Source organism: Mastigoproctus giganteus, chromosome 4 (genome assembly GCF_048544385.1).
Source record: "Mastigoproctus giganteus isolate SK-2022 chromosome 4, ASM4854438v1, whole genome shotgun sequence".
Lineage (NCBI taxonomy): Eukaryota > Metazoa > Arthropoda > Arachnida > Uropygi > Thelyphonidae > Mastigoproctus > Mastigoproctus giganteus.
Genome location: NC_143578.1, coordinates 85,134,258 through 85,159,427, shown reverse-complemented (window position 1 = coordinate 85,159,427; position 25,170 = coordinate 85,134,258). Strand labels below are relative to the sequence as shown.

The window sequence follows — 25,170 nt, the reverse complement described above, 5'->3', positions numbered from 1 at the left end:
TTTTTCCTTGTAATTCCAAATTCAGATTACTTAATTTACTGGTGAAATCTGCCAAAAAAAAAAAACAGATGACATAACCACTCCATATTTTTTTGTTTACTGATAATCATCTCCCCTTTGATAAACAAATTTTTAATTTCATTCAGCAAATTTCGAAATCTCTGTAGAAACTTGCTCCGACTCAGCCACCTCACATTTGTGTATAATATCAGATCTGGTTAATTTTCATCAAGTTGCATTTTGAAAAGTCTCCTTTGAAGAGGTTGTGTCCTCTGATGGAATTCACGATATTTAAAGCTATGTCCATAACACTTTTAGTATTTAATCTTTTGCTGGTTAACACTTTATGATGGATGATACAGTGGTAACTCAAAAAATCTGGGAATTCATTTGGCACAATGCAATGAATCCGTTAAGATGCCCCGTCATTGCTTTAGCTTCATCTGTTATTATTGATACGAGCTTAAATAGTGGCAATTTAAGCAAATAAAATTTTTGAATGTATTAAATATATCAAGACCTCCAGTTCTTTCTTTTAACGAAACCACACCCAGCAGTTCTTCTCTAGTGGCAGAATCATCAAACACCATACGAATAAAAACGAGCGAGCAATTGAGCTATGTCACTGACATTTGTATATTCATCCAGTTGTAAAGAAAAGGGCACAATTAGCAATATGAGCACGCAATTGTTCGCTCACATTTTTACTATGCGGCACATCACAGTATTTCGAGATAATTGCAGATCTTAAAGAGCACTTTTAATTTCATTTTTGTTCTTGGAATTTTCAAAAAGAGAATCTGTTATTTCTAAAAATGTGTCTTTGATGAATTGACCATCAGAAAATGGTTTGCATATTTTTGCAAGACGGCTCACTTCAAATGATGCTGCAGTTACTGCTTTAGATTGTAAATGAAGAAATTTTGTTGTGCAAATAATCTAGATTTAAATTCTTTTAATTTATTTTTTCTAAGGTCACTATTAGGCGGATAATCCGATTGGTATTTACCATGGAGTGCACTGAAGTGCACTTTCTAAATTTCCTTTTTTGGGTATGGCCACAGAAGCATTGCAAATCAAACAACATTACAAATAAGTATTCTAGTTCTCACTCTTGATGAAAATGATACATTTTACTCCATTTCGTAGTATTCATTTTAAATCAAAGGTTATTATATTAACGTTTAAGTACTGTCCAGTTATTAATATTAAGTAAGCTAAATAAGAATTCGACACATACACACACAATGCTCTCCACAATGTAACTGCATGAATTTTCACTTGATAAGCCTAGCGGCTGCGTGGCGACAAGAGTAGTCACGTGGTTCAGCGGATTTGTAATAAGCTTATGCAGTGGGGTGCATAATAATAATATTTAGATTTTGACTAATCAATTTATCAAATATATTTAAAATTCGTTGTGATCGACCGAAATTAAAGCGACTTGTTGGCCACCCCTGTTATACAGGGTGATTCACTACCAGTGCGACAAACTTGCAGGAGTTGTAGGGGGCACAAAGACGAATCGGAATCACATAGCATTTCAGGGTCCGAAATGCCTTCGTCATGCGGTAGAGGAAGTTGAACGGGAGGTCGCGTGAACAGCGATCTCGCTGGAAGTCAGCATTTGCGAACCGGTTCCCGAGGCAGTAGGATAGAAGAGTATTCAAACGTTGAACTGGCTGACATGCACCTCGCGTATGGAGCTGCGGACTGTAATGGGCGCGCCGCTCTGCGCTTGTACCAGGAACGTTTCCCGTACAGGCGTGCTCCTCATCATACGATTTTCGCACGTGTGCACAGAAGGTTACATGAGACTGGTTGTTTCACGAGAGGTACCATGAATCAAGAGCGAACGACGAGGACACCAGACAATGAGGAGAATGTTCTACGTCTTGCAGAAGGCAATCCGAGTACGAGTACTCGAGCGATAGGCCAATGATTGGGTATTTCCCAATCCACTGTATGGACAATACTGTCAACAAACCAAATGAGTTCATACCATCTGCAACACGTCCAATCATTGGAGCCTGCGGATTATCCACTCTGGAGGACTTTTGCTACTTGGTTTCTTCAACAGAAACGGTTCGCAAATGCTGACTTCCAGCAGGATCGCTGTTCACGCGACCTCCCATTCAACGTCCTCTACCGCATGACGAAGGCATTTTGGACCCTCCAATGCTATGCGATTCCGATTCGTCTTTGTGCCCCCTACACCTCCTGCAAGTTCGTCGCACTGGTAGTGAATCACCCTGTATATTATAATTTTATTATATTACACAAATATTATAACAAACTTCAAAAATTTTAAATAAATTTTTTTGTTACCTCTATAGCTGCTTTTAATTTTAGTTGCATTCCAACAGTTAAAACATTCTGAACAATTTTTATTGAAATAATTCTACTTTATAGTTCTGCTCTTACAAACTCTACATTTACTCTATTTTACATCAGTCCACAAATTTTTTGAGTCCACAAATGTACTGTAAATACTCTTTCTGCTCTGGCACTGCTAATATGAACTGATAAGATATACTCTACCATTTTTAGTAGGTTGTGATAGTCAGCTTTTTTTTTTTTTAATTCAACTCACACTTCACCAACAAGCAAATTATGGCTTATTAAATTCTGTCTAGAATTGGCCACTGGTACTCATAACTGGGGAAGGAATATAACAATAGAAGCTTCTGAACAACTATGGTGATAATGACAGTCAGGACTCTGCTGTCATGTTCCTTCAAAGTTTTGAGAAAATACAGAATGTGGTCAAAAATGGGATGTTTTAGGGACAAAAAAATATATAAAAACAGAGACAAACCTGCTAAAAGAGGAATGGGTAGAAACCCCACGCACAAACACACAGTACATATTATGCTATGACTGGTAAACAATTAGTTATCAAAAACGGAAGTATTTCTCAAAAGTTAATAAACAAAAATAATAAAAATTTATTGAAATGAAAACAAACATGCAGAGGAACTTATCGCATTTTAAAAAAAAATAACAATGTCGTTTGTCTAGAATGTTTTTTTTTTCTGTTTTAAAATAATATGTAGCTGTTCATCAGATCATCCTTTTTTTTTGAATGTACAACTTCTTTCAATGTCTGTAACCATGTTAGAAACCACTTTAAAAGTTCAATTTTTATTTCAATATTTACATTACAGGTAATAAGACTATCTACACATAGGAACTGAATAAAACTTTTTATACACAAAATATATAATAGATCAAAATATGTAATACGCATTGATGGACAACCAAAAATTGATATGACAATATCAAGAAAAAGTAACGTGGTAGTGTGTAGGTTTCATGCACATAATTTCAAATTTGTAGTAGTAGCATGTGATGCAAGAAAGCAAAATGTATGAGCTTATGCAGCATCAGCCAAAAAAAAAAAAAAAAACACACAATTCCCTCCAAATGCCTGTCCAGTTCCTCCTTAAATTTATTCAACCTATCAACTTCCACAACGACAGATGGAAGTTTGTTCCAGCAATTAACCACCCGCTGGCTAAAGGCAAATTTCCGCACATCTATCCTTTCGTAATTTGAATTTATGCCCCCTTAGGTTCGTAATCTGAACAAGTGGAAGGATCCCATCAGAATTCAGCGTGCTGAACCCATTCAAGGCCTTGTACACCTCAATCAGATCACCGCACAGGTGCCTAGTCTCCAGCCACTGCAATTTGCAGAACTTAAGCCTCTCTTGATAAGAGGATCCCTTCTGGTCTGCCATTGTTGTACACAATGGCAGACCAGATGACAAATAAGTATGCATCTAACTTGATATACGCATTGTATGATGGCACATTACAGCACATTTGCTGAATATATATACGAGGTGTAGTGATAAAGTTCCCAAATTGGTGCTGTTGTGGTCCTGTTCCATGAGTTTGAAAATAAATGGAAGTGGTATGCTGTAGTTCAAACTTCCTACAACAGATGGAGGTAAAGAGATTGTTAGTAGAAATGTTTTTTGTTAGTAGTGCTATAATGTTCCATGTCATGATTTTGCAATGGATCAAACAAACAAATATTAATTTTTGCTTTAAACTGGAAAACTCTGCAGTATAAACTTATTAAATGTTCAAATTTGTTTATGGTGATGAAAGTTGTACCAGCATGTTTGAATGGTATAAGCAGTTCACAGTGGATGTACGGATGTCTGTGAAGACCCAAGAAATGAGTGCCCATCAACCTGTCAAAATGAGGACAGAAATGCAAAGGTTTGAGTAAATTGTGGCAAAAGATAGTCATTTGACCATCAGAATGATGGCTGATGAGTTGGATATGAATAGGGAGAAGATTTGCCAAATTCTGCATGAAAATTTAGAGAAAAGGTCCGTGAAATTTGTGCTGCACAGCCTCATGAATGAGCAGATGCAATGAATAAAGCCATCGCGCAGAGACCATCCAGACTTGTCAAGACTATCCTAATTTCGTTAACTGTATTATCACTGGAAATGAGTGATAGGTGTTTCAGTATGACCCAGAAACGAAGCATCAGAGCATGCAGTGGACTTCAAAATCATCACCAAGGCTCAGAAAGTTTTGTTTACAGACGTCCAGAATTAAGATGATGCTAATCACGTTTTTTTTTGCCAAACAAAGGTACAGCTCTAAAACAGTGTTCGCAGGCCGGCCACTACGTAGTACACCGGACTGAACCTATTGGTAACTCTTTAGGAGGCTTCCCGATCAGCAAGTGTATAATCTTGCTACCTCTACTCTGCCAGATAGTGACTGGAGGGAGTCCAAGTAACGTGTATGCAGGGGCATTGTTGAGGCCACGTTATGTCAAGGATCTGGGTATATTCTTACCATGTGTACGCCATATCCAAAAATTTCATTACTTCATACAGCATGCCCCCCCACTTTTTCTTACTATTGAATACACCATGAATTGTCAAACTAATAGAGTAAGTTTATCTGTGAAAAGATCTAAACCTCCCAAACGCTTCCTAGTTGATTTCACAAATATACATGGTCTCAATTCTAATCTCAATGACATCCATTTCCACTTGCAGTCTGCCAAACCCCATGTACTTTTTATGACAGAATCTCAGTTATCGTTTGATTCAAGTACTGCTCATCTCAGTTGCCCAAATTATTCGCTGTATGATTCCTTTCGCCTCAAAGGTGGTACAGTGGATTCCGGTTATTTGGGCCACCGGTTAATCGGGACAGCCGTTTATTTGGGACAAATCTTAAAAACCAGAATCCAATCAAGAAAATAGCCAGGATTTAGTTTGCTTAATTGGAACAAAATACTGTTTAATCGGGGCAGGAGACCGCAGCACTGGAGATTACCCTACGATTGTCTCCGACCGTACCACGTAGTTCGGTCAGATTTCTGGAGGTCACAACCATAAAACAATTAGCAGTCACCTGTTTATTAGGCTTTTCTGTTAGTGCAATCTATCATAAACGGATAGTAAACTCGTTCTTATTGAATTTGCGATAATACTGACAGCTGGAATTCTGTGGGTTATGTTAAAATGTGTTTACACTTCCATGGAATCTTCAATCATAAAAAAAAAATAATTTTCAGAATCTTCTCTTCATTCCTATTTTTAAAGCTTTGTAACTTGTTACTCCATTCCCACTTGCACATATTGTGTTACTTGCAATTTGTGTGTGCTGTGTTTTTTGTTATTGATTGCTTATCTTTTTACTGTTTTAAATTTTAACTCTCACCCACAAATGTCAGTGAACAGAAATGTCAACTAGTTTAGTTAGTATGTACATATTACAGTACGTATTAATTATTCCGATTATCATGTATATTCTTCCGAATTTCACGTATCATTTATTTTTTTAACTGGTAAGGTAATAAAGGTACTTAATATATCTTTACTTTTATAGCCTATGGATAATATTCCTCCTATTTTCGCTCATTAGAATTGCTGTTTAATAGAATTAAAATTCAATTCACAAACATAGTCACAATGACAGGCGCTTACTACACATCATATAGTGAACGGTACTTTACAATGGCAAGTCCATCATAATGAGATTTGATTGCAGAGTGAACTAATTGTAAAGGAAGTGGTACATTGTATTTTTAACTATTTATATGAAACTTTGGATAATTGGGGCAGCTGCTTAATCGGGCCAAAGTGCACTAGTCCCGATGAGTCCCAAATAACTGGAATCGACTGTACTTGTGCATATGTCCGTTCCGATATTCCCTGTCAGAGACTTGGTAATTTGGAATCTCCTCTTTTTGATCTTCTCTGGCTTAAGATCTCTCTACCTCATTCTGTCAAATTCAACTGTTGTCTCTACCGTTGTCCCAACTCCACTAATCACTTGGAGCTCTTTGACTTCCTCTCTTTGCCACTTGACTTTCTCCAGTCCAACTTTCCTAACAGTGAGGTAATTTTCCTTGGTGATTTTAATGTTCACAACTCCAGCTGGTTTCTGTTTTCTAGTCACACTGACCCAACTGGTCGAGATGCTCAGGCTTTTGCAATTACTAATGACCTTACATAGACTGTTCATTTACCTACAAGGATACTGGACAATCCTAACCATACAGACAACACACTTGATCTTTTTCTTACAAACAACCCTTCTAAGTACACGGTCGAAGTGAGTGGTCCTTTAGGCACCTTAGGTCACAACTTGGTGATTGTCTCCACTCCAACGGAGCCTTTATCTCATGGCTATTCCCAACCTCATATTGTTTGGCATTACAAGAATGCAAAATGGGATGACCTGTGAGATTTCTTTTCTTCTTTTCCTTGGTCGGATTACTGTTTCAAAACTTCTGAAGTCGATGTTTGCTCGGATCGTGTCAGTGAAATTATTCTTGTAGGAATTCCACAATCCACTTTAAAATCTTGTCCTTTATCTAAACCTTGTTTTTCCAATAAATGTGCTAAGGTCGTTCAAGAGAAGAACGTTGCATTGGCTTGTTTCCAATTCTTCAGTTTCATTTTCTGCCTACACCACAGCTTGCAACAATTGTAAAGCAGTTATTAATCAGTCCAAACTAAATTTTGAACGGAGTAAGAGTAGAAAACTTGCTTCTTGCCCTAATCACAGCCGAGCATTCTGGTCTCTTGCCAAAGCAATTGGCCGCAACTTTTGCCCATCTCTGTTCCCCCATCTGTCAAAACCAGATAATTATGTTATCACTTCAGCCACGGATAAAGCTGACCTGCTGGCATCCCATTTTTCTTCAACTCATGTATTAATGACCGTGGTAAAACACCTCTCACCATTCCCAGCACGCTCCATTCAACATCTAGCTCCTTCCATCAAAAGGAGGTCAGAAGGATTTTGACGAATCTTGATGCCTCTGACATTTTTTTTGACTTTTTTTTTTTTTTTTTTTTAGAAGCATTAGCAACTAAGGCCATATTGCTCCGGGGATATGCGGTGGTTCATTCCCTGACCTTTCCGCATCCTCCATATTTGGTGGTGACGGGCTCGAACCCCGGTCTAATCAAGAAGCGTGTGCTAAGCACTGCTGCTCCTGCCCACCTGGCTACGGAGGTGCCGCGAATCTTGATGCAAAGAAAGTTCCAAGTCCTGATGGTATTTCTCAACTTGTTCTCAAAACCTGTGCTCCTGAACTTACTCTTGTTTTTTGCTGCCTTTTTACACTTTCTTCTTCCAAAGATGTTTTTCCTTCTGCTTGGAAATTTGCTCATATCCAGCCAGTTCCTAAAAAGGATGACAAATCCCTCCCACCCAATTATTGCCCTATTGCAATTACTTCTACTCTTTCTAAAGTAATGGATGTTGTTGTTGTTGAGTTTAACGACACATAGGCTGCTAGGGCCATATTGTGTCTTTCTAATGGTGAATATGAAATATTAGCTTCATTGTGATAACTATATTTTATGATATATTCCTATACGATTTAGGAAAGTAAATAGTTCTTTATCATTAATATCATCTTCCAGAATCTGTAATAAATTTATTGATGACTGTGTATTAGCTATTGATTTAAAGGTGTTTAAGTGGATATTATGAAAGTGGGGACAGTCCACTAACAAACAGCGAATGGTCAGTTGTACTTGACATGATGTACATTGGGAAGCGCTGTCATTAGTTAATAGATACAGGTGAGTATGCTCAATCCTTAGCCTTCCTAAAATTATTTTATCTCGCCTGTTTTTTCGGAAGCTGGAGAGCCACAGCTTTGGTTCAGGTTTTATTTGGTAGATTTTATTTCCTGGATAACCTTTCCAAATTAATGACCAGCTGTTATAACATGCTTTATGGATAATGTGTAATCTGTATATGGAACTTGAAAAGTCTGCGAAATAATGGTTCTAGTAAAGTAATGGAGAAATCAATTAACTGCCAAATCTTAAACTACCTAGAAACCTTCCTTCTGATCAATAATCGCCAGTATGAATTCCGTCAGTGTCGATCCACTGGTGATATTCTGGCTTATGTTACTCATTTATGGACAAATTCAATGGAAAAGTTTGGTGAAACACAAGCAGTTGCCCTTGACATCTCAAAGGCTTTCGATCATGTTTGGCATAAAGATCTAATAAACAATCTTCCATCTTATGGTTTTCCAACTGTTTTTTGTAATTGGTTATCCAGCTTTCTCTCTGATCGCTCACTGAGGGTGATGGTAGATGGCTCTCTGTCTTCTAACTTCCACTAATGCTGGTGTCCCCCAAGTTTCAGTTCTTTCCCCCCAATCTTTTCCTCTTGTATATTAATGACATTCTTCCATTGACTGAAAATCCTATCCATAGTTTTGCTGATGATAGCACATTGCATTCCACTTTCCATTTTGAGAAAACTTGCCCTGCTCAATCAGCTTCAACTTCTCGAATATCCGTTACCAATTCTCCGATTTCTAGGCAAAATGATATATCTCTTTTAGGGATTACCCTGACTTCTAATCTCCCTTGGCAGAAGCACATCACAAATATTGCAACTAAAAAACTTGGTTTTCTCTTTCGTTCTCGGCTTTACTTTTCTTCCAAACAGCTGTTCACTCTGTACAAATCGCAAATCTGCCCTACCATGGAATATTGTTCCCATATCTGGGGCAGCGCCCCCAAAACCTCTCTCAGGCTTCTAGATCCCATTCAGAAGAGGGCAGTTAGATTAATTAATGACTCCTCTCTAACAGAGTCTCTCCACTCACTGTCTCATAGACGTACTATTTCTGCTGCCTGCCTTTTCTACAGATACTTCCATAGGCACTGTTCTTCTGAATTGGCTTTATAATTCCCGCTCTCTTTCAAAACAGTCCAAACACATGCCGCCACCAGCCAACATCCATTTACTGTCCAACTTCAAACTCACAGAACCAACTTTTCATCTTCCTCGTTTATTCATTCAACTGCCGTTTTCTGGAACAACCTTCCTTCATATGTATTTCCTGAAAAGTCTACAGAAGTTCAATCTAATGTCAACAAATATCTTCTTTCATCTTCTCAACCTCCAACCCAAGCACAGTACTATAGGTTCTAATACCTCTCATGTTTGGGGTTTTCATAAAAAAAAAAAAAAAACCAAGATGATGCTGATCATGTTTTTTTGACAAACACGGTCTAACTCACAAGGAATATGTACCATCTGTATGTAGAACATTGCATCAATGCTGTGCTCTACATATATGCTTGAAAGATCATTGAAGAGCATTTCCTGGGTGAGGCTGTAATTTTGAGAGAAAAGCAGCTGGTTCTTCTTGCATGACAATGCCCCATGCATTCTGCACTTGTTTTGAATACATTTCTGATGAAAAATTATATTATACTGATCAATAATCCAACCCCTCTTCTGATCTAGCATCAGCAGATGTCTTCCTATTCCTCAAGGGCTGCCCTCAAAAGAGATTTCAGGACATAAAGAAAAATGTAACAGCAGAACTGAACATAATCACTTTGGATGTCATTGCTGACTCTTTTCAGAAACTTTTACAACAGTGTAATAAGTGAATTCAGTCAGATGGTGATTATTTTGAATAAAAATAAAACCATTTTTGAGCTTCTTCCCTTTGTTCTTTTTATTGTACCATTCAGGGAATTTTACTGCCAGACCGTGTGTGTTTGTGTGTGTCACATAGTAAAACCACACTTTAATGAATTATACAGGTGTGTGAGGCCTACCTATTAAATCCAATTCTATTAAACAAAATAAATAAATATAGTTGCCACAGTTGCTAGAATGTTATGAAATGAGATGTACTGTGAAATAAAAAAAAAGAAAAATTAAATGTAAAACTGTTTACTGCTTTACTTATTGTGACACATGTGCTTGAAATTTTGCTGCATCATATAGCGGAATCCCCAACTAAAGCTTATTCAGAGCTCGAGTTCAGAGCATCCTTGCTGAATATTCGGATTACTGATGTTGCACATGCTTGGCAGGCTGATGCAAGGTGATGGTGGAAAAAATACTGACTCCCTGGTGCCTTGCTTTATTTAAAAATATATTAACTGACAGATAGAAAATATTTATTATCAGTTATATATAGAAAATGTATATAACTGACAGTTTTATATTAAATGCCTTAGTCTGAATAGCATCACACTGAGGCATTTACATCTTGGTCTCATACAGAAAAAAAAAAGTTGGATTGGTAAGGCACGAAGAGGAATAGCCCTCTTCCTGGCTTACCAAAATCCCTGTCAAAAGAGTGTCTGTCACTGGTGTCTGATGCATACGACTCTTTTCAGTTTTAAATTTTTTTTTTTTTTAAATTTGAGAATATCCTTCCATATACCTTTCTCCACCAATTTTCTCTAAATGATGAGAGAGTATTTTCAATTTTGTTTTGTCAATTTATTAGTTACAAGGGGTGTTTGGTGTCTGACAACGTAAGTGAATACTGTTATTTTTTACCTTTTTTTTTTTTTTTTTCCATTGCAGTCCTAGTGGGGCCTGTAATGAAACAGAAACAAAAATGGTGTTTTTTTGTATTTTTCTCCCCAGTAGGTGATTCTAATGTAATTAACCACTTTAAGTGCTCAAATACATTAGAATTATGGTATGGTATACCTTTTATGGTATATTAAGTATACCTTATGATGTATTTGCATTCATGGTTTCTGTGACCATAGGTCACAGAAACCATGAATGCAAATACACCACTAAGAAAATATAGCATAAAGAGAATGCCAAGATGAATGAATAATCAGCTAACAGTTCAATGGATGAGAAAAAACAAAGCATTGGAAAAATACCAAGCGATGAAAAGTACTGAAGCCTATAACATCTACAAGTCAATCTGCAATCGTAACACAGAAAAGGTTAGGGTGGCAAAGGCAGATTATGAGAAATTGAAGCCAGCTGAGAAGCCAGAAATTTCTCATTCTCTACCCTCTTTAGGCAAAGCAAGGGAACAAGGAATTTTTGAAACATGTTGATACAAGGGTAGTTCATTGCCAAGGAGGCAATAAACTATCCTTGTATCAACATATTCTCTTATTGCTATACAGATGCGGGTTCAAAACCTAAAGAATTAGTGGTTTAGATAAATAACTCAGTAGACTAACTTTTTCTTTTACTTAATTTCTTTAATATTTTATATATTAAATTTTTATAATATTATAAACTTAATTCTGATAATTTTTCAAGTTACTTTCTGTGTTATTTTGTAAATTTAATTCTTACCTTTTGGAATGCTAATTCTGATTAGGTTAGATTCTTTTAGGTGTTTACAATTAATAGTGTGAAATTTCTACCTATAATAAAAGAAGAAATCTAGCTTTTAACTTTAGTTCCAGAAGTAATTTTCATTCAGAAAGTCAGCTGTGCTTTCTAGTGGCTAATATGACTGCATTGTCACAGCAAAAAATGCTGGCCAAGAGAATAAATAATCCAGCATTTAAAAAAAAAACTAGTTGTATCCATTGCAAAAATTTTGCAATTGGTAGCAGAGTTTTTCTCTAGCTCTCCTAAAGAAACGTAGTCCATGTTTGATCATGAGCAGGTAAGCCAGTATGTGTCGAATCCTCTCTCATTTCTTATTTCTGTAAAATAAAATTATTCTGTCTTTTAAGGTAGGCAGCACTAATAGAGAAAACTGGCCCTTTCTGTAATTTTTTACTATTCGGAATTTTTATATTTTCCCATGTTTCTGCAAACCTAGGAAGAAATATCTTCAATTTGAGACAAAACCAGTTAAGCCTATCATGTGCAATGGCTACAGCTAGCTGTAACCATTACGAAATTTCGCAATTGGTAGCAGAGTTTTTCTCTAGCTGTCCTAAAGAAATGTACTACCCATGTAGTATCAATATATACGTGTAAATGTATTCCTAATCAGTCTTTAAGAACAATCCTGAATACATTTCCAGAAACACGAAATGGCATGTTTCTTCTTTGCTGCAAGGTATGTTCAACATGACCAGTCAGAGTAGCATAGCGGCGGACATGTCTTCCAAATTACTTAGCTTAAATAACCTCAAAACAGAAAGCAAGTAAACTCGAAGTTGATAACTATAAAATGATGAGTTCTGAACATATTAAACGTAACAAATGGCAATGAGTGTATAAGCTCACGTGTGCAATGTAGAGACATATAGTGAGCAACGCAGTGGAATCCTAATGATTAGTTCTTTATTTTAAGATACGCAATTGGTAGCAGAGTTTTTTTTTGGAACAAAGGACACAATTGTGCAAATGTGCAAATTGTTAATCAGTTAAATAGTTAAAGTGCAAACTGTTAATCAGAAAAAAAAAAATGCCTTATCAACCTACACAACTGTTTGTTTAACAGTTAACATCTTCCTGTGGCTCTATCTATGAAATGACTGATGAACTATTCTCGTTTGTACTACAAAACTAGCCCATTCCATAAAATAAAACTATTTGGAATTTTTACATTTTAACAACTTTCTGCACACCTAGGAAGAAACATCTTCAATTTCAGACCATATCCAGCCCAATCTGTTAATCCTATCATTCACACTGACTGTTGAAAGAAAAAATTATTAAATATATTAAATTTGAAAGTGTCTGAAATTCTGCCCAGACACGATAGGAGAGAGTACACGAGTCTTGTCAATCAATTCGGCTCTGGAGGGAATGTGCAAGGCTCAAGGGGTAGAATTTTTTTCAGCATGGTCTATGCTTGTTAACAGGAGAGGCTGCTTCTACAGGGATGGGATACACTTAAATAGAAAGGATGCAAGAATATTTGCTGATGCTATCGAGGCAGTGTTAGGTGGGTCAGAAAACTGCTAGCTTGGGAGATTCACAGACTAAAAGGTTAAAAGTACCCCCAGGCAGAGGTGAAGGTGATTCTTGCACAACTTCTATTAGAATAAGTAGCGACCTGGAGCAAGGGGTGCTGGAGATTTCAGGGACTGATGGCAATCATCGTGAAACAGGTGGGTATATGGGATGTGTCAGGGGGAATAGGAATAGGTGTATGTATGCTTGCATGTATACAAATGCTAGACGTATAGTAAATAAATTTGATGAATTTGAAGTGTTGGTCAAGACATCAAAGGAAGATATTGTTGGGATATCAGAGACGTGGTGTCACAATATTAGGAATGCAGAATTGGAATTTGGGAAGTACAATCTGTACAGAAAAGATAAACAGGATAGGAAGGGAGGAGGTGTCATGCTGTTAATTAAGCAAAACATAAAATCAAAAGAAGTGCATCCAATTGATATAGATGAACAGTGCACTGTTGAGTCAGTTTGGTGTGACATAAGCACTGCGAAAGCAAAAATAAGAGTAGGAGTGTGTTATAGGCCTAATGACTCAAATGAGTACAATGAACAATCATACAGAGAAATAGAATGGGTTAGTAAATCAGAATGTCTTATAATGGGGGATTTTAACTTCCCAGATATTGATTGGAACTTGTGGGTTGGTCACTCGCACACTAGTAAGACGTTTGTGGATTTATTGGATGATTGTTTTCTGCAGCAGCATGTTTGAGAGGCAACTAGAGAGGGTAATACTCTTGATCTGGTTATCAGCAGTGATCATTTTATTAAGAATTTGCAGATAAAGGAACCACTAGGTGGCAGTCATCAGTGTATTGATGTGGGATTTACTTAAAGATATAATTACCAAAGGAAAGGGTTTTTGCTTCTGTAAAGGTGAGTACAGAGTTCTCAGACAGTTTTTAAATTCTGTAACATCGTCAGCTGTTGGTAACAACTGACGATGTTACCAACAGTAAATTCTAAGTGGGAAGCATTCGAGGAATTAATCGTGAAAGCTACTAAAAGTTTCATACCTAATAAGAAATACTGTTCAAGGTTTAGGCCTAAATAGTTATCAAATGAACTAATGAGACTTGTGACAGAGAAGTAAAATGCATGGGATGCATATAAATTATCAAGCAATTCAGAAGCCTACAGCAGATATAAGCTAGTCTGTAATCAAATCACAAAGGAGGTTAGGCAGGCAACGGCGATTACGAGAAATCTTTGGCAAAGGACGCTAAGAAAAACAGCAAGGATTTCTTTACTTATATAAACTCTAAAAGGAAGGGGATGAATCTGATTGGTCCACTTGATATCGATGGTTCGACGTTGACAATCCTGCTCAGATAGCAAACAAACTGAATGAGTATTTTGCATCTACATTCACAGATGAGGAGTTATTAAGGTTTGAAAATGGCAGGTTATCAAATTGTAGCAGGGTGCTTAATGATTTTGTAATAACTAAGAGCAAAGTGGAGGAGAAATTGTTGAAGTTAAACATAAGAAAGGCACCTGAGGTGGATGGGATCTATCCAGTTATATTAAAGGAGGCGGCAAAGCAACTAAGCCAACCCTTAGCCATAATTATGAGAGCATCCTTGGACTCAGTGGAGGTCCCCCACGGACTGGAGATGAGCAAATATATCCCTAATTCACAAAGGGGGATCGAAGGGTGATACGAGTAATCACAGACCAGTTACTTTAACTTCTGTTCTGGGTAAAATAATGGGAGTCACTGGTTAAAGATGCATTGCAGGATCATCTACTGCAGCAATAATTCAGACACAGCATGGGTTTGTTAATGCTTGTCTGACAAATTTGATAGGATATTATGATGTGGTTACAAAGGAACTGGATGCAAAAAAATAATTTTGATATCATATATTTGGATTTCAGAAAAGCTTTTGACACTGTTGCGCATGGACGACTATTGTACAAATTGGAGCAGAATGGTATTAAGAGTAAGTTGCTACAATGGATAAAAGGATGGTTGAGTGGGAGAAGACAGAGGGTGGTATTCAATGGGTGCTACTCTTCGTCGACTAATGTTATTAGTGGAGTCCCACAGGGTTCGGTGTGGGGTCCACTGTTGTTTTGTATATTTATCAATGATATTGATGAATGTATATCAGGCTTAGTGTCGAAGTTTGCAGATGATACAAAGGTTGGCAGGGTTGTTAATGACAGTAATGGCAGTGTGCTACTGCAACAGGATCTAGAAAATTTGGGCAGATGGGCTAAGAAGTGGCAACTGAAGTTTAAGCTTGACAAATGCAAAGTACTGCATATGGGTAGAAGCAACCCCAGAGAAACGTACCAACTGTGTGGTACTACACTTAAGGTGGTAGAAAATGAAAAAACCTGGGAGTAATTGTGCAGTCAGATATGAAGTTTTCTGAGCAATGCAAGCAGGCTGCCAGGGCAGGTCATGGGGTTTTCAATGATATATAGGAATTTTGCTAGCAGGGAAAAGGAGGTGATTGTCCCTCTGTATAAGGCAATGGTCAGGCCACACCTTGAGTACTGTGTACAGGTCTAGAGGCCTCATTTTACGAAGGATGTAGATTTACTTGAGCGTGTACAGAGAAGGGCAACACAATTGGTGAGGGGAATGAAGGGATCCTCTTACCAAGAGAGGCTTAAGTTCTGCAAATTGCAGTGGCTGGAGACTAGGCACCTGCACGGTGATCTGACTGAGGTGTATAAGGCCTTGAATGGGTTGAGCCCGCTGAATTTTGATGGGATCCTTCCACTTGTTCAGATTACGAAACTAAGGGGGCATAAATTCAAATTAAGAAAAGACAGATGTAGAATAAATGTGCGGAAATTTGCCTTTAGCCATCGGGTGGTTAATTACTGGAACAAACTTCCATCTGTCGTTGTGGAAGTTGATAGGTTAAATAAATTTAAGGAGGAACTGGACAGGATTTGGAGGGAATGGTGTGATTTTTTTTTTTTTTTTTTTTTGGCTGATGCTGCATAAGCTCATACACTTGCTTTCTTGCATCACATCCACTACTACTACTACTACTATAGATAATAAAAATTTAAAGGAAAAGTGAAAACAAGCCAACAACAAAAATAACAGAATTTATTGTAAAAAATCATGTTTTTCTTTTATTCCTTTGTATAATATTGTATAATATTCTGCAAAAATATGTAACAAACATTTATACATAATAAACAACATAACGCTTATTTTAACATATTAACATGCAGAGATTGGAGAAGGTGCTGAGAGTAATTCCAAGTGGATGCAGTGAAATTCAAGCTCCAAGAAATATAAGTTTTTCTGCCATTTTATTTACTTGATTGTCATATTATATTGTACAGTCAGTTCTGCTATATTGAGGTACACGTGTTCCTAAAAATCTCTGCATTATGGCATTTCACGCATTAAAAACAACAGGGCTTACAGGAAAAATTGGGGTGGGGCAGAGCACTCAAAAAAAAAAAAAATGTTCAGTGTGGTAAGTAAAACACTAAAAAAAATTTAGAAACCCGATAAGATTGCTAACACAGGTTTAAACATCTTTTATTTCTAATAAATAAATAAATAAATATTACAATAACTTTTTTTTTTCTTTTGTTCTCACTTTTTCCCATTATATGGGGTAAGCGTTTTTATTGTTTTGGCATGAAATTTTTGCGGCTGGATGCCCTTCCTGACACCAACCCTCACCCTTTATCTGGGCTGGGAATAATATTACAATAAATATAGCGTTGTAATATATACATATTAATTAATATTTCATTTCACTGACTTTTTTTTTTTATGGTAAAACAGTAAAAAAGATAAGCAATCAATAACGACAAACACGGCACGCACAAGTGAAATAGGCAGTAATAATTTCGTGCATTAAAAATAGGAAGCTTAAAAAATAGGAATGAAAAGAAGATTCTGAAAATGTTTTATTTTTTTTTTTTATATGGTTGAAGATTTCGTGGAAGGGGAAACACATTTCACCATAAAAAAGTAAAAATCCACAGAATTCCGGCTATTGGTATTATCGCAAATAAGATCGAGTTTACTAAAAAAAAAAAGGTAAAGTGCAGCCATTATCAACCCACTGCAGGATGGAAGCCTCCTCAACAATTCATTCTGAGGGAAATGGACCATAGTCTGCCACGCTGGTCCAGTGCGGGCTGGCAGATCGACCGTATTCAGCAGTCAGGGGCTTGAACCCCAGTCTACTCAAAGAGCGTGTGCTGCTGCACTCCCGCTCCTGACCACTCGGCTACGGAGGCCTCATAAAAGCCCAATAAACTGTGAACTGCAAATTATTTTATTGCTTTATGGTAGTGACCTCAAGAAATGTATCCTCTGCTCACGCTATCACAAAATTTCTGTTAGAACTGAAAAATGTGAGCTACTGAAAACATGAGTTGGCCAACAATATCTTGTGAATACAGCAAATGACAACAGTGTCTTCCTGACCAGTACAACCACAGTAAATGGGAAATATAGCTCTCACCCATTTGACAATTTTTAAGCTTCGTAAACTTGTATGTATCGCTGTGCAGGTCTTTATGTTCAGCTTGGTGCCAGGTTTTGCGTTCACCTGATTTTACTTGCAGACGAAATCATGCATGAGCCTATGCAAAAATCTCATTATACCCACATTGTTCACAAAAATATCAGTCGCATTGCCAAAATGTGCATTATAGCAGAACTGACTGTACTTTATAAGTAGCTTTATAGACCTAGTTACGCTTGTTATTTTTAATATAGATAGAGATTTTGTAGGTTACAACTTAATACATATAAACCCCATTGTTTCGTTCTAATCTTGCTGCCACTGTGATAGTATAGAGCAAGTGGTAGGGAATTTAAATTTTTAGTTGTGGTAAAATAGCTAACATAAAACTAGATAGTGTAGTACGTATCACTGCATTTAGAAATCTATTATATAGTGTGGTATTGATATCTGATTAATTAAATTGATTAATCTTATTAATTTTCATTGTATTCAATTAAATATCATGCCCCAGACTAGAGCAGCAAAGCAAGGAGCACAAAGTAACAGGAGTGTTGTGGCTCAAGGGAGAACCGAGGGCGGTGGTTCTCCAAAGTATCACAGCGTCAAAATATGTGCAGCATGTGATATGTTTGCAGATCATTCTGGAACAGGATATGATCTAGCCAAGGAGGATGTCTTTGTGTATGCTAGGTGCAGAGAGTGTCAAGAAATTAGGTGCCAACTCAGTGTTCTGATGAGCAGGATAGATGCCCTCAAAAGGTATTAAAGTGGAGTACCCATCAAGCCCTCAGCTGCCCAACTCAATGGCAGAGCTCCCTCTTGTGCATCAGGCAAGGCAACAGGATTCTCCAAGGCAGAATGTGCTGGTCCCTAAGGAGACAGGTAATATATAGTGTAAAAAGGATAGGTGGAATAGGACCAGGGTACATCTATCAGGGGCAAAAGCTGATGATGTTGTAGAGCAGATATCTTTTAAGGGCACAAAGGGTGATTGTTATTGTTGTTATTGTTATTTGGTTTTTAGGAGCATTAGCAATTAAGGCCATATTGCTCCGGGGATATGCGGTGGTCATTTCCTGACCTTTCTGCATCCTCCGTATTTGGTGGTCACGGGCTCGAATCCCGGTCTGATCAAGAAGCGTCTGCTACGCACTGCTGCTCCTGCCCACCTGGCTACGGAGGCGCCACAAAGGGTGATATTGTCATAAATGTTGGCACTAATGACATTAAGAGTAAGAGATCTGCAGACTTACTTAACAAGTATAGGTCAATGTTGGAAAAAAGTCACGAGTTAGGTTAAATTTGAAAGTGTCAGTAATTCTGCCCAGACAAGATAGGAGGGAGTACATGATGAGAGCTCCATCAATAAATTTGGCCCTGGAGAGATTGTGGCTCATGGGGTAGAATTTGTCTCACAATGGTCTGTGCTTGTTAACAGGAGAGACTGCTTCTACAGAGATGGGATACACTTAAATAGAATGGGTGCAAGAATATTTACTGATGCTATCGAGGCAGTGTTAGATGGGTCGGAAAACTGCTAGCTTGAGGGGGATTCACAGACTAAAAGATTAACAGCAGTTGCAAGCAGAGGTGCAAGTGATTCTTGCACTGCTTCTATTGGATTGGAGGGCAGGGTGCTGGGAGTTTCAGAGACTGGTGGGAGTCATCATGGAACAAATAAATACATGGCCTCTGTTAGAGGTAACTAAGAATAAGAACAGGTGCAAGTACACCCATGCTAGGAGTATATTAAATAAATTTGATGAATTTGAAGTGTTGGTCAGAATATCAGAGACATGGTGTCATACTGATATAAGCAGTGCAGAATTGGAATTTGAGGAGTACAATGTGAACAGAAAGGATAGGAAGGGAGGAGGGGGTTATGATATTAGTTAAGAAACACAAAATCTAAGTGCATCCAGTTGACATAGATGATCAGTGCAATGTTGAGTCAGTTTGGTGTAATGTTGGTTGGTTGGTTTTTGGTTTTTTATGGTGAAAAAACGACAAGGTTATATTGTTCCTTGACAGTTGGTGTGATGTAAGCACTGGGAAAGCAAAAATGAGAGTAGGAGTGTATTATAGGCCTAATGACTCTGATGAGTACAATGAACAACTGTACAGAGAAACAGAGTGGGTCAGTAAATAAGATTGTCTAATAATGGGGGATTTTAACTTCCAAGATATTGACTGAAACGTGTGGGTTGGTCACTTGCACACTAGCAAGACTGGATTTATCGGATGATTGTTTTCTACAGCAACATGCTAGAGAGAGAACTAGAGAGAGTAATACTCTTGATCTAGTTATCAGCACTGATTATTCGTGTATTAAGAATTTGCAGATAACGGAACCACTAGGTGGTAGTGATCGCATGGTACTGATATGGAATTACTTAAAGATATTATTCCATAAAGATGACTACAGTGGTCTTACAGAGTTTTTAAATTGTATATAGTGGGAGCAACTGATGATGTTACCAGCAGCAAATTCCAAATGCGAAGCATTCAAGAATTTAATCGTGCAAGCTACTGGGCTTTTCATACCAATTAAGAAATGCTGTTCAATGTTTAGGCCTAAATGGATTTCTGATGAACTAATGACTCATGGTACAGAAGAAAAATGTATGGTATACGTATTAATTATCAGGTGAAATAAATATAAGCTAATCTGTAATCAAATCACAAAGGAATTTAGGCAAGAGAAGACAGATTATGAGGAACCTTTGGCAAAGGATGCTAAGAAAAACAGCAAGGACTTCTTTAGTTATATAAACTCTAGATAGAAGGAGATGAATCAGATTGGTCCACTTGATATCAAGGGATTGACTGTTGATGATCCTGCTCAGATAGCTGACAATCTGAATGAGTATTCTGCAATCTATATTCACGCATGGGGGAGTTATTAAGGGAAGAAAATGCCAGATGTATATCAAACTGTAACAGGTGCTTAATGATTTTGAAATAAACTAAGAGCAAAGTGGAGGAGAAATTGTTGAAGTTAAACATAAGAAAGGCACTTGGGGGCAGATGGGATGTAGCCAGTTATATTAAAGAATGTGGCAAAGGAAATAAGCAAACTCTTAGCAATAATTATGGAAGTCCCCACAGACTGTAAATGCACAAATGTATCCCTAATTCACAAAGGGAGATCTAAAGGTGACAGATATTTTAAACTATTTAAACTATAAATATTTGAACTCGTACAGATATTTTGAACTATTTAAATAGAAATATTTTTTACCCTTGAACTTTGAATTAAACAGGTATTATTGTAATCCTGCTCTAACAAATTGGCCTTTACACACCCACAGTATACAGCTTATGAAACTGAGACAAGCTTTATACAAAAGCTATCAAGAGAATGGCATATGATTGTCATTAACATCTCCAAGTGGTAGTCCATGTAACCCACTGCACATAATAAGGATGTAATCCTTTCTCTTTATAACATATAACACACTTTAATATAAAAAATCCTTGTGTAGGTAGAGATTCAGAAAATGCTGGTTGATTTTTCACTAATTACTTCATAAAGAACATGGTTGCCAATAATGCTACATTATATTACTGTTCTATAGTCTTAAAAATTCCTGCACATTGGTAAACACAGATCAACAGTAACTTCCAAATTAGTAAACACAGACCGACAATGATTTCCACACTTAAAATTTTCAATTGGAAGCTGGTATTATTTAGCTGCAGCTGCTGAATTTCCTTCACATGTGAACGATGTGAATCGAGGATTTTAACATTTCATGCATTGTATATCTGATGTCATATAATCTGTGTTATCATAACTGTGCTCTAGGTTTTCAATGTTTTTATTTGTATAATTTGGCAATGTGATTGAGGCAAGTTTATTGTTGCAAAGTGGTTCAATATTATCTACATTACCAAAAAAGAAAGAAGGAAAGAAAGAAATGTAACTGCTCTAAATTTTTCTTTAGATAATTCAATTTTTTCAAACAAATTTTATATAACAATATAATCCCAAGAAACCAAATGGCTATGTAAAATCATGAACAAGTTCCAGAAAGCTGGAAGTACTTTTATGGACCCCTGTATAGCAAACTAGACTTCATGGCTGCACAAAACAAAGCAATAGGCCATGAGTTAGACACCCTTAGTTTAGGTAACCTTTGACAGCACTTGACAGGAAAAGTATCCTAAGTCAAAGTGAGTACAGTAAACCCCCGCTATTTGCGGTATCTGTATTCGCGATCGCTGATTTAATATAAAATGAAACCTAAAAAAATGCGAATTTTAAAGCGCCGTGAACATTTTCCGCCATAAAAAAACATGGGCGTGGCTAAAATTATCTTTCCCGGTCAAAACAGTGCTCAGTGGGTGGGGGGAGAGGGGTGACAAAATCGCGAGTTTGTATGTTTCTCGCTAATCCTTGTTCAGTATGTGTTATGTGCTTGCCATGGAAGGTTTCGTCGTTTGCTTTTAATTTATATGCTTATAAATTGAATAAATTTATCAATTTAATAATTGATATGCTTACAAAAGTGATAAATCTACCATTTTACAATGTAAAACAGACTTTTTCGAGTGTGTTAATGGAAGAAAGTGACTTTATTTGGACAAGTTCTTTCTAACCCGTACAAAAATATGGCTACGAATAACAAGGGAAATGTGAAAATATCAAAGAAGGTGATGACATTGGCGAATAAAATTGAGTTATTAGGCAAAATTTCTAATGGTGAAAGTGTCTCCTCAGTGGCAAAACAATATAAAATCAATGAGTCAAGGTATGATCAATCAAAAAATCGGAAGAAAAAATCCACCGTAGCGTCCGTGAAAACGCGCTAATTGCTTCAAAAATTTGCTCTGTAACTCGTGATGTTAAATTAGAAAAAATGGAAAAGGCTTTAAATCTGTGGATAGAAGACCGAACTCAAAATAAAATTCCCCTTTTCATCATTCGTGAAAAGGCAAAACTCCTTTATCAACACTTTAGCGAAACTGGTGATAGAACTGGCGGAATAAGTTTTTTAGCTAAAGCAAAAGCGTTGGATTGAAAGATTTGCTTGAAATTTCTAATAAATATTACATTTAATATTAAATTGTTTCTTATTTTCATTTCGATGTCATATGCTTGCATTTCACTATATACTGTCGATGTACATAGTCATATTATGAAGGTACGTATAATACATACATAGAGAAAATTTTAGACTAGTTTTTCTTATATATTTCATACTTTGGAACGGAACCCCTTTATTACTATGGAAGCCAGAACTCAGTATTCGCGTTTTTGGTATTCGCGCCATTTCTCAGGAACGTAACCCCCGCGAATAGCGGGGGTTTACTGTACAAGCAGCATTTTTATTCTAGGAATAGCTCTTTGTGTTTTCTCATCCTAACTTGTAGTGCAGAAACAATTTTTTCTTTTTGCAGAACTATACATGAAGATTAATTTTATCTATATTACAAAAAAAAAAAAAAGAAAGAAAAAGAAAGACCAGTGAAACTGCAATCAACATCTTATTCTCCCCCAGTTATAGCATCACTAATGAGGATAAAAAAAATAACAGTGACAACATTCAAACACTGTTTTAATAAACAACTAAACATCTAAGTGAAAAATACTGCAAAACTGCTTATTAAAACAAAACCAGTTCAAGTTTTGGTTTTGTTTTCAGGAGTGTTTGTGTTTATAAACATTATAAATATAACACAATTCAATTCAAAAACTACTGCCGGCACAAACAACTAAAACTGAAGCAACTGGCTCACATGATCACTTAAGTTATTTTTTTTAATAACTATTAAAAATGGATATCATATATTTAGCATGGCCACAGAATCAGTAACTAGTTGAAAAAAAAAAAGTAACGAAAAATACTCATACACAATCACACTTACAAGCTACTAAACATTCAGGTGAAAATATTCATGTCATGACTTTTGGCATTAAAATACTTTTGTGAGATTTTTAACTAATTATTGTAAATATTTAGTTAGTCCATATAGTATTATTGACCAGACTCTATAAATCTCAATCAGAGACATCTATCAGAAGCCACCTATAATCTCCAAAAAATTGGGATATCAAAACATGGCATTTCAAAAAAAAATTAAGATTAAAAAAAATAATAATAATAATAACTAATAAGTTCCAGAAATGCTAAATTTAATGGTGAACATAGATGAAATAATAAGAAAAACACAATTTATAAAAATATTCATAAACATCTGCACTGTGTTTGAATTTTGGGGCTATTTTTGATCCCATGTGACCATATTCTGAAACCTGGTTGAGGGCTGAAGGGTTAAGAAACATTAAGTACATAAAAAATTGCTAGGAAGTGTTTTTTTGGTTTATAACTAAATTTTCAAATAAAATATTTTTTCAACTTTTAACTGTAAAATAAACAAAAGTTTAGTTCCAAAAAGTGCAAGTTATAAAAAATAATATGAACATTTTTCTAATTCAAAATTTACCATTCTGTATTTGAGCCACCTTTTTTGCCACTTCTCTGATAATTTGCATTCTCCATTTTTCTGATTTTGGAAGGTCACTGCACTCTGATGCCAGGTATGGTCGTCTTTCTTGCTGTCCTTTACCTTGGTCAGCTAGCTGGGCTGCTCTCCATCTAGCAAGAGTGGTCCTATAAAAAGAGTTTATTAATAAAAAATCTTAAAGATCAAATACTAACATATTATTTATCATTACTGATATCAATTACATTAGCTATTCTAACCTCACTAATTACATTACATTAGCTACCTCAGTGAACAAAGTGATGCAATTTTAAATTCAAGTTTCAAAAATGTATCTGAATTTTTAGCAGACAGCTAAGAAAATGAAAAAAAAAAAAAAAAAAAAAAAAAGTTGTCACATTCCATACAATGTAATAGCTGGAATATAATGATAAATAGGTGCAGGCACAACTGTCTTTGAGTAAAGTGCCTAAGCTGCCAACCTCTGACTTCCAGAAAGCAAAAGATTTCATAATTTTTTTATCAGAAGGAGGCAAGTATTTCATGATTTTTTTCAGAAAAAGAACAGTAAAACAGGAATTTCTTTAAATTAAATTTCAGTGAAAGCATATGCATTTTATATTAAGATAAGGCCACTGTACTGTTTACTAATACAGTATGCTTTCAAACATTAGCACATCTAGGCTTTTGCAGTCCATGAATCTCTGCTTGGATTGTCAGTTAGCCACTAACAATTGATTATACTTGCTTCAAGGAATACACTGCTGCAGGGCTTGCCTTCTTCAGAAATGTTCAGTCAACATTGTTTATGCAAAAAGAGACTGAACTGAGAGTTTTTTTTTTTTTTTTTTTGCCTGGTTGAATATCCTTACACTCAGCACTGCTGTGAGAAATTGTTAAAATGGCAAAAAGAACTTGAAATGATTCAGTCAGTTTCCCAACCAAGGATCACTGTGCAGCAATTCTTCCTTCTTTCCTAATAGCTTTTGATAAGTTCTCACACTGAAAACATCTAATTCATCATCTAATCCTTTTATCTTCAATAATACTAAGAACTGGAAACTAATACACAAAA

At 36.4% G+C, this 25,170-nt stretch overlaps 1 protein-coding gene across 2 annotated transcripts in view; it reads right to left on the bottom strand.

Moving 5' to 3' along the window:
* The window catches only part of LOC150086881 (pre-mRNA-splicing factor ISY1 homolog), a 235,017-nt gene that overhangs the window by 139,900 nt on the left and 69,947 nt on the right, over nt 1–25,170 (bottom strand). For both annotated transcript variants that reach the window (XM_090371648.1, XM_090371649.1), the window contains exon 3: nt 24,096–24,262. In XM_090371648.1, coding sequence (XP_090227774.1) covers nt 24,096–24,262 — 167 coding nt within the window. The remainder of the gene's footprint in view (nt 1–24,095; nt 24,263–25,170) is intronic.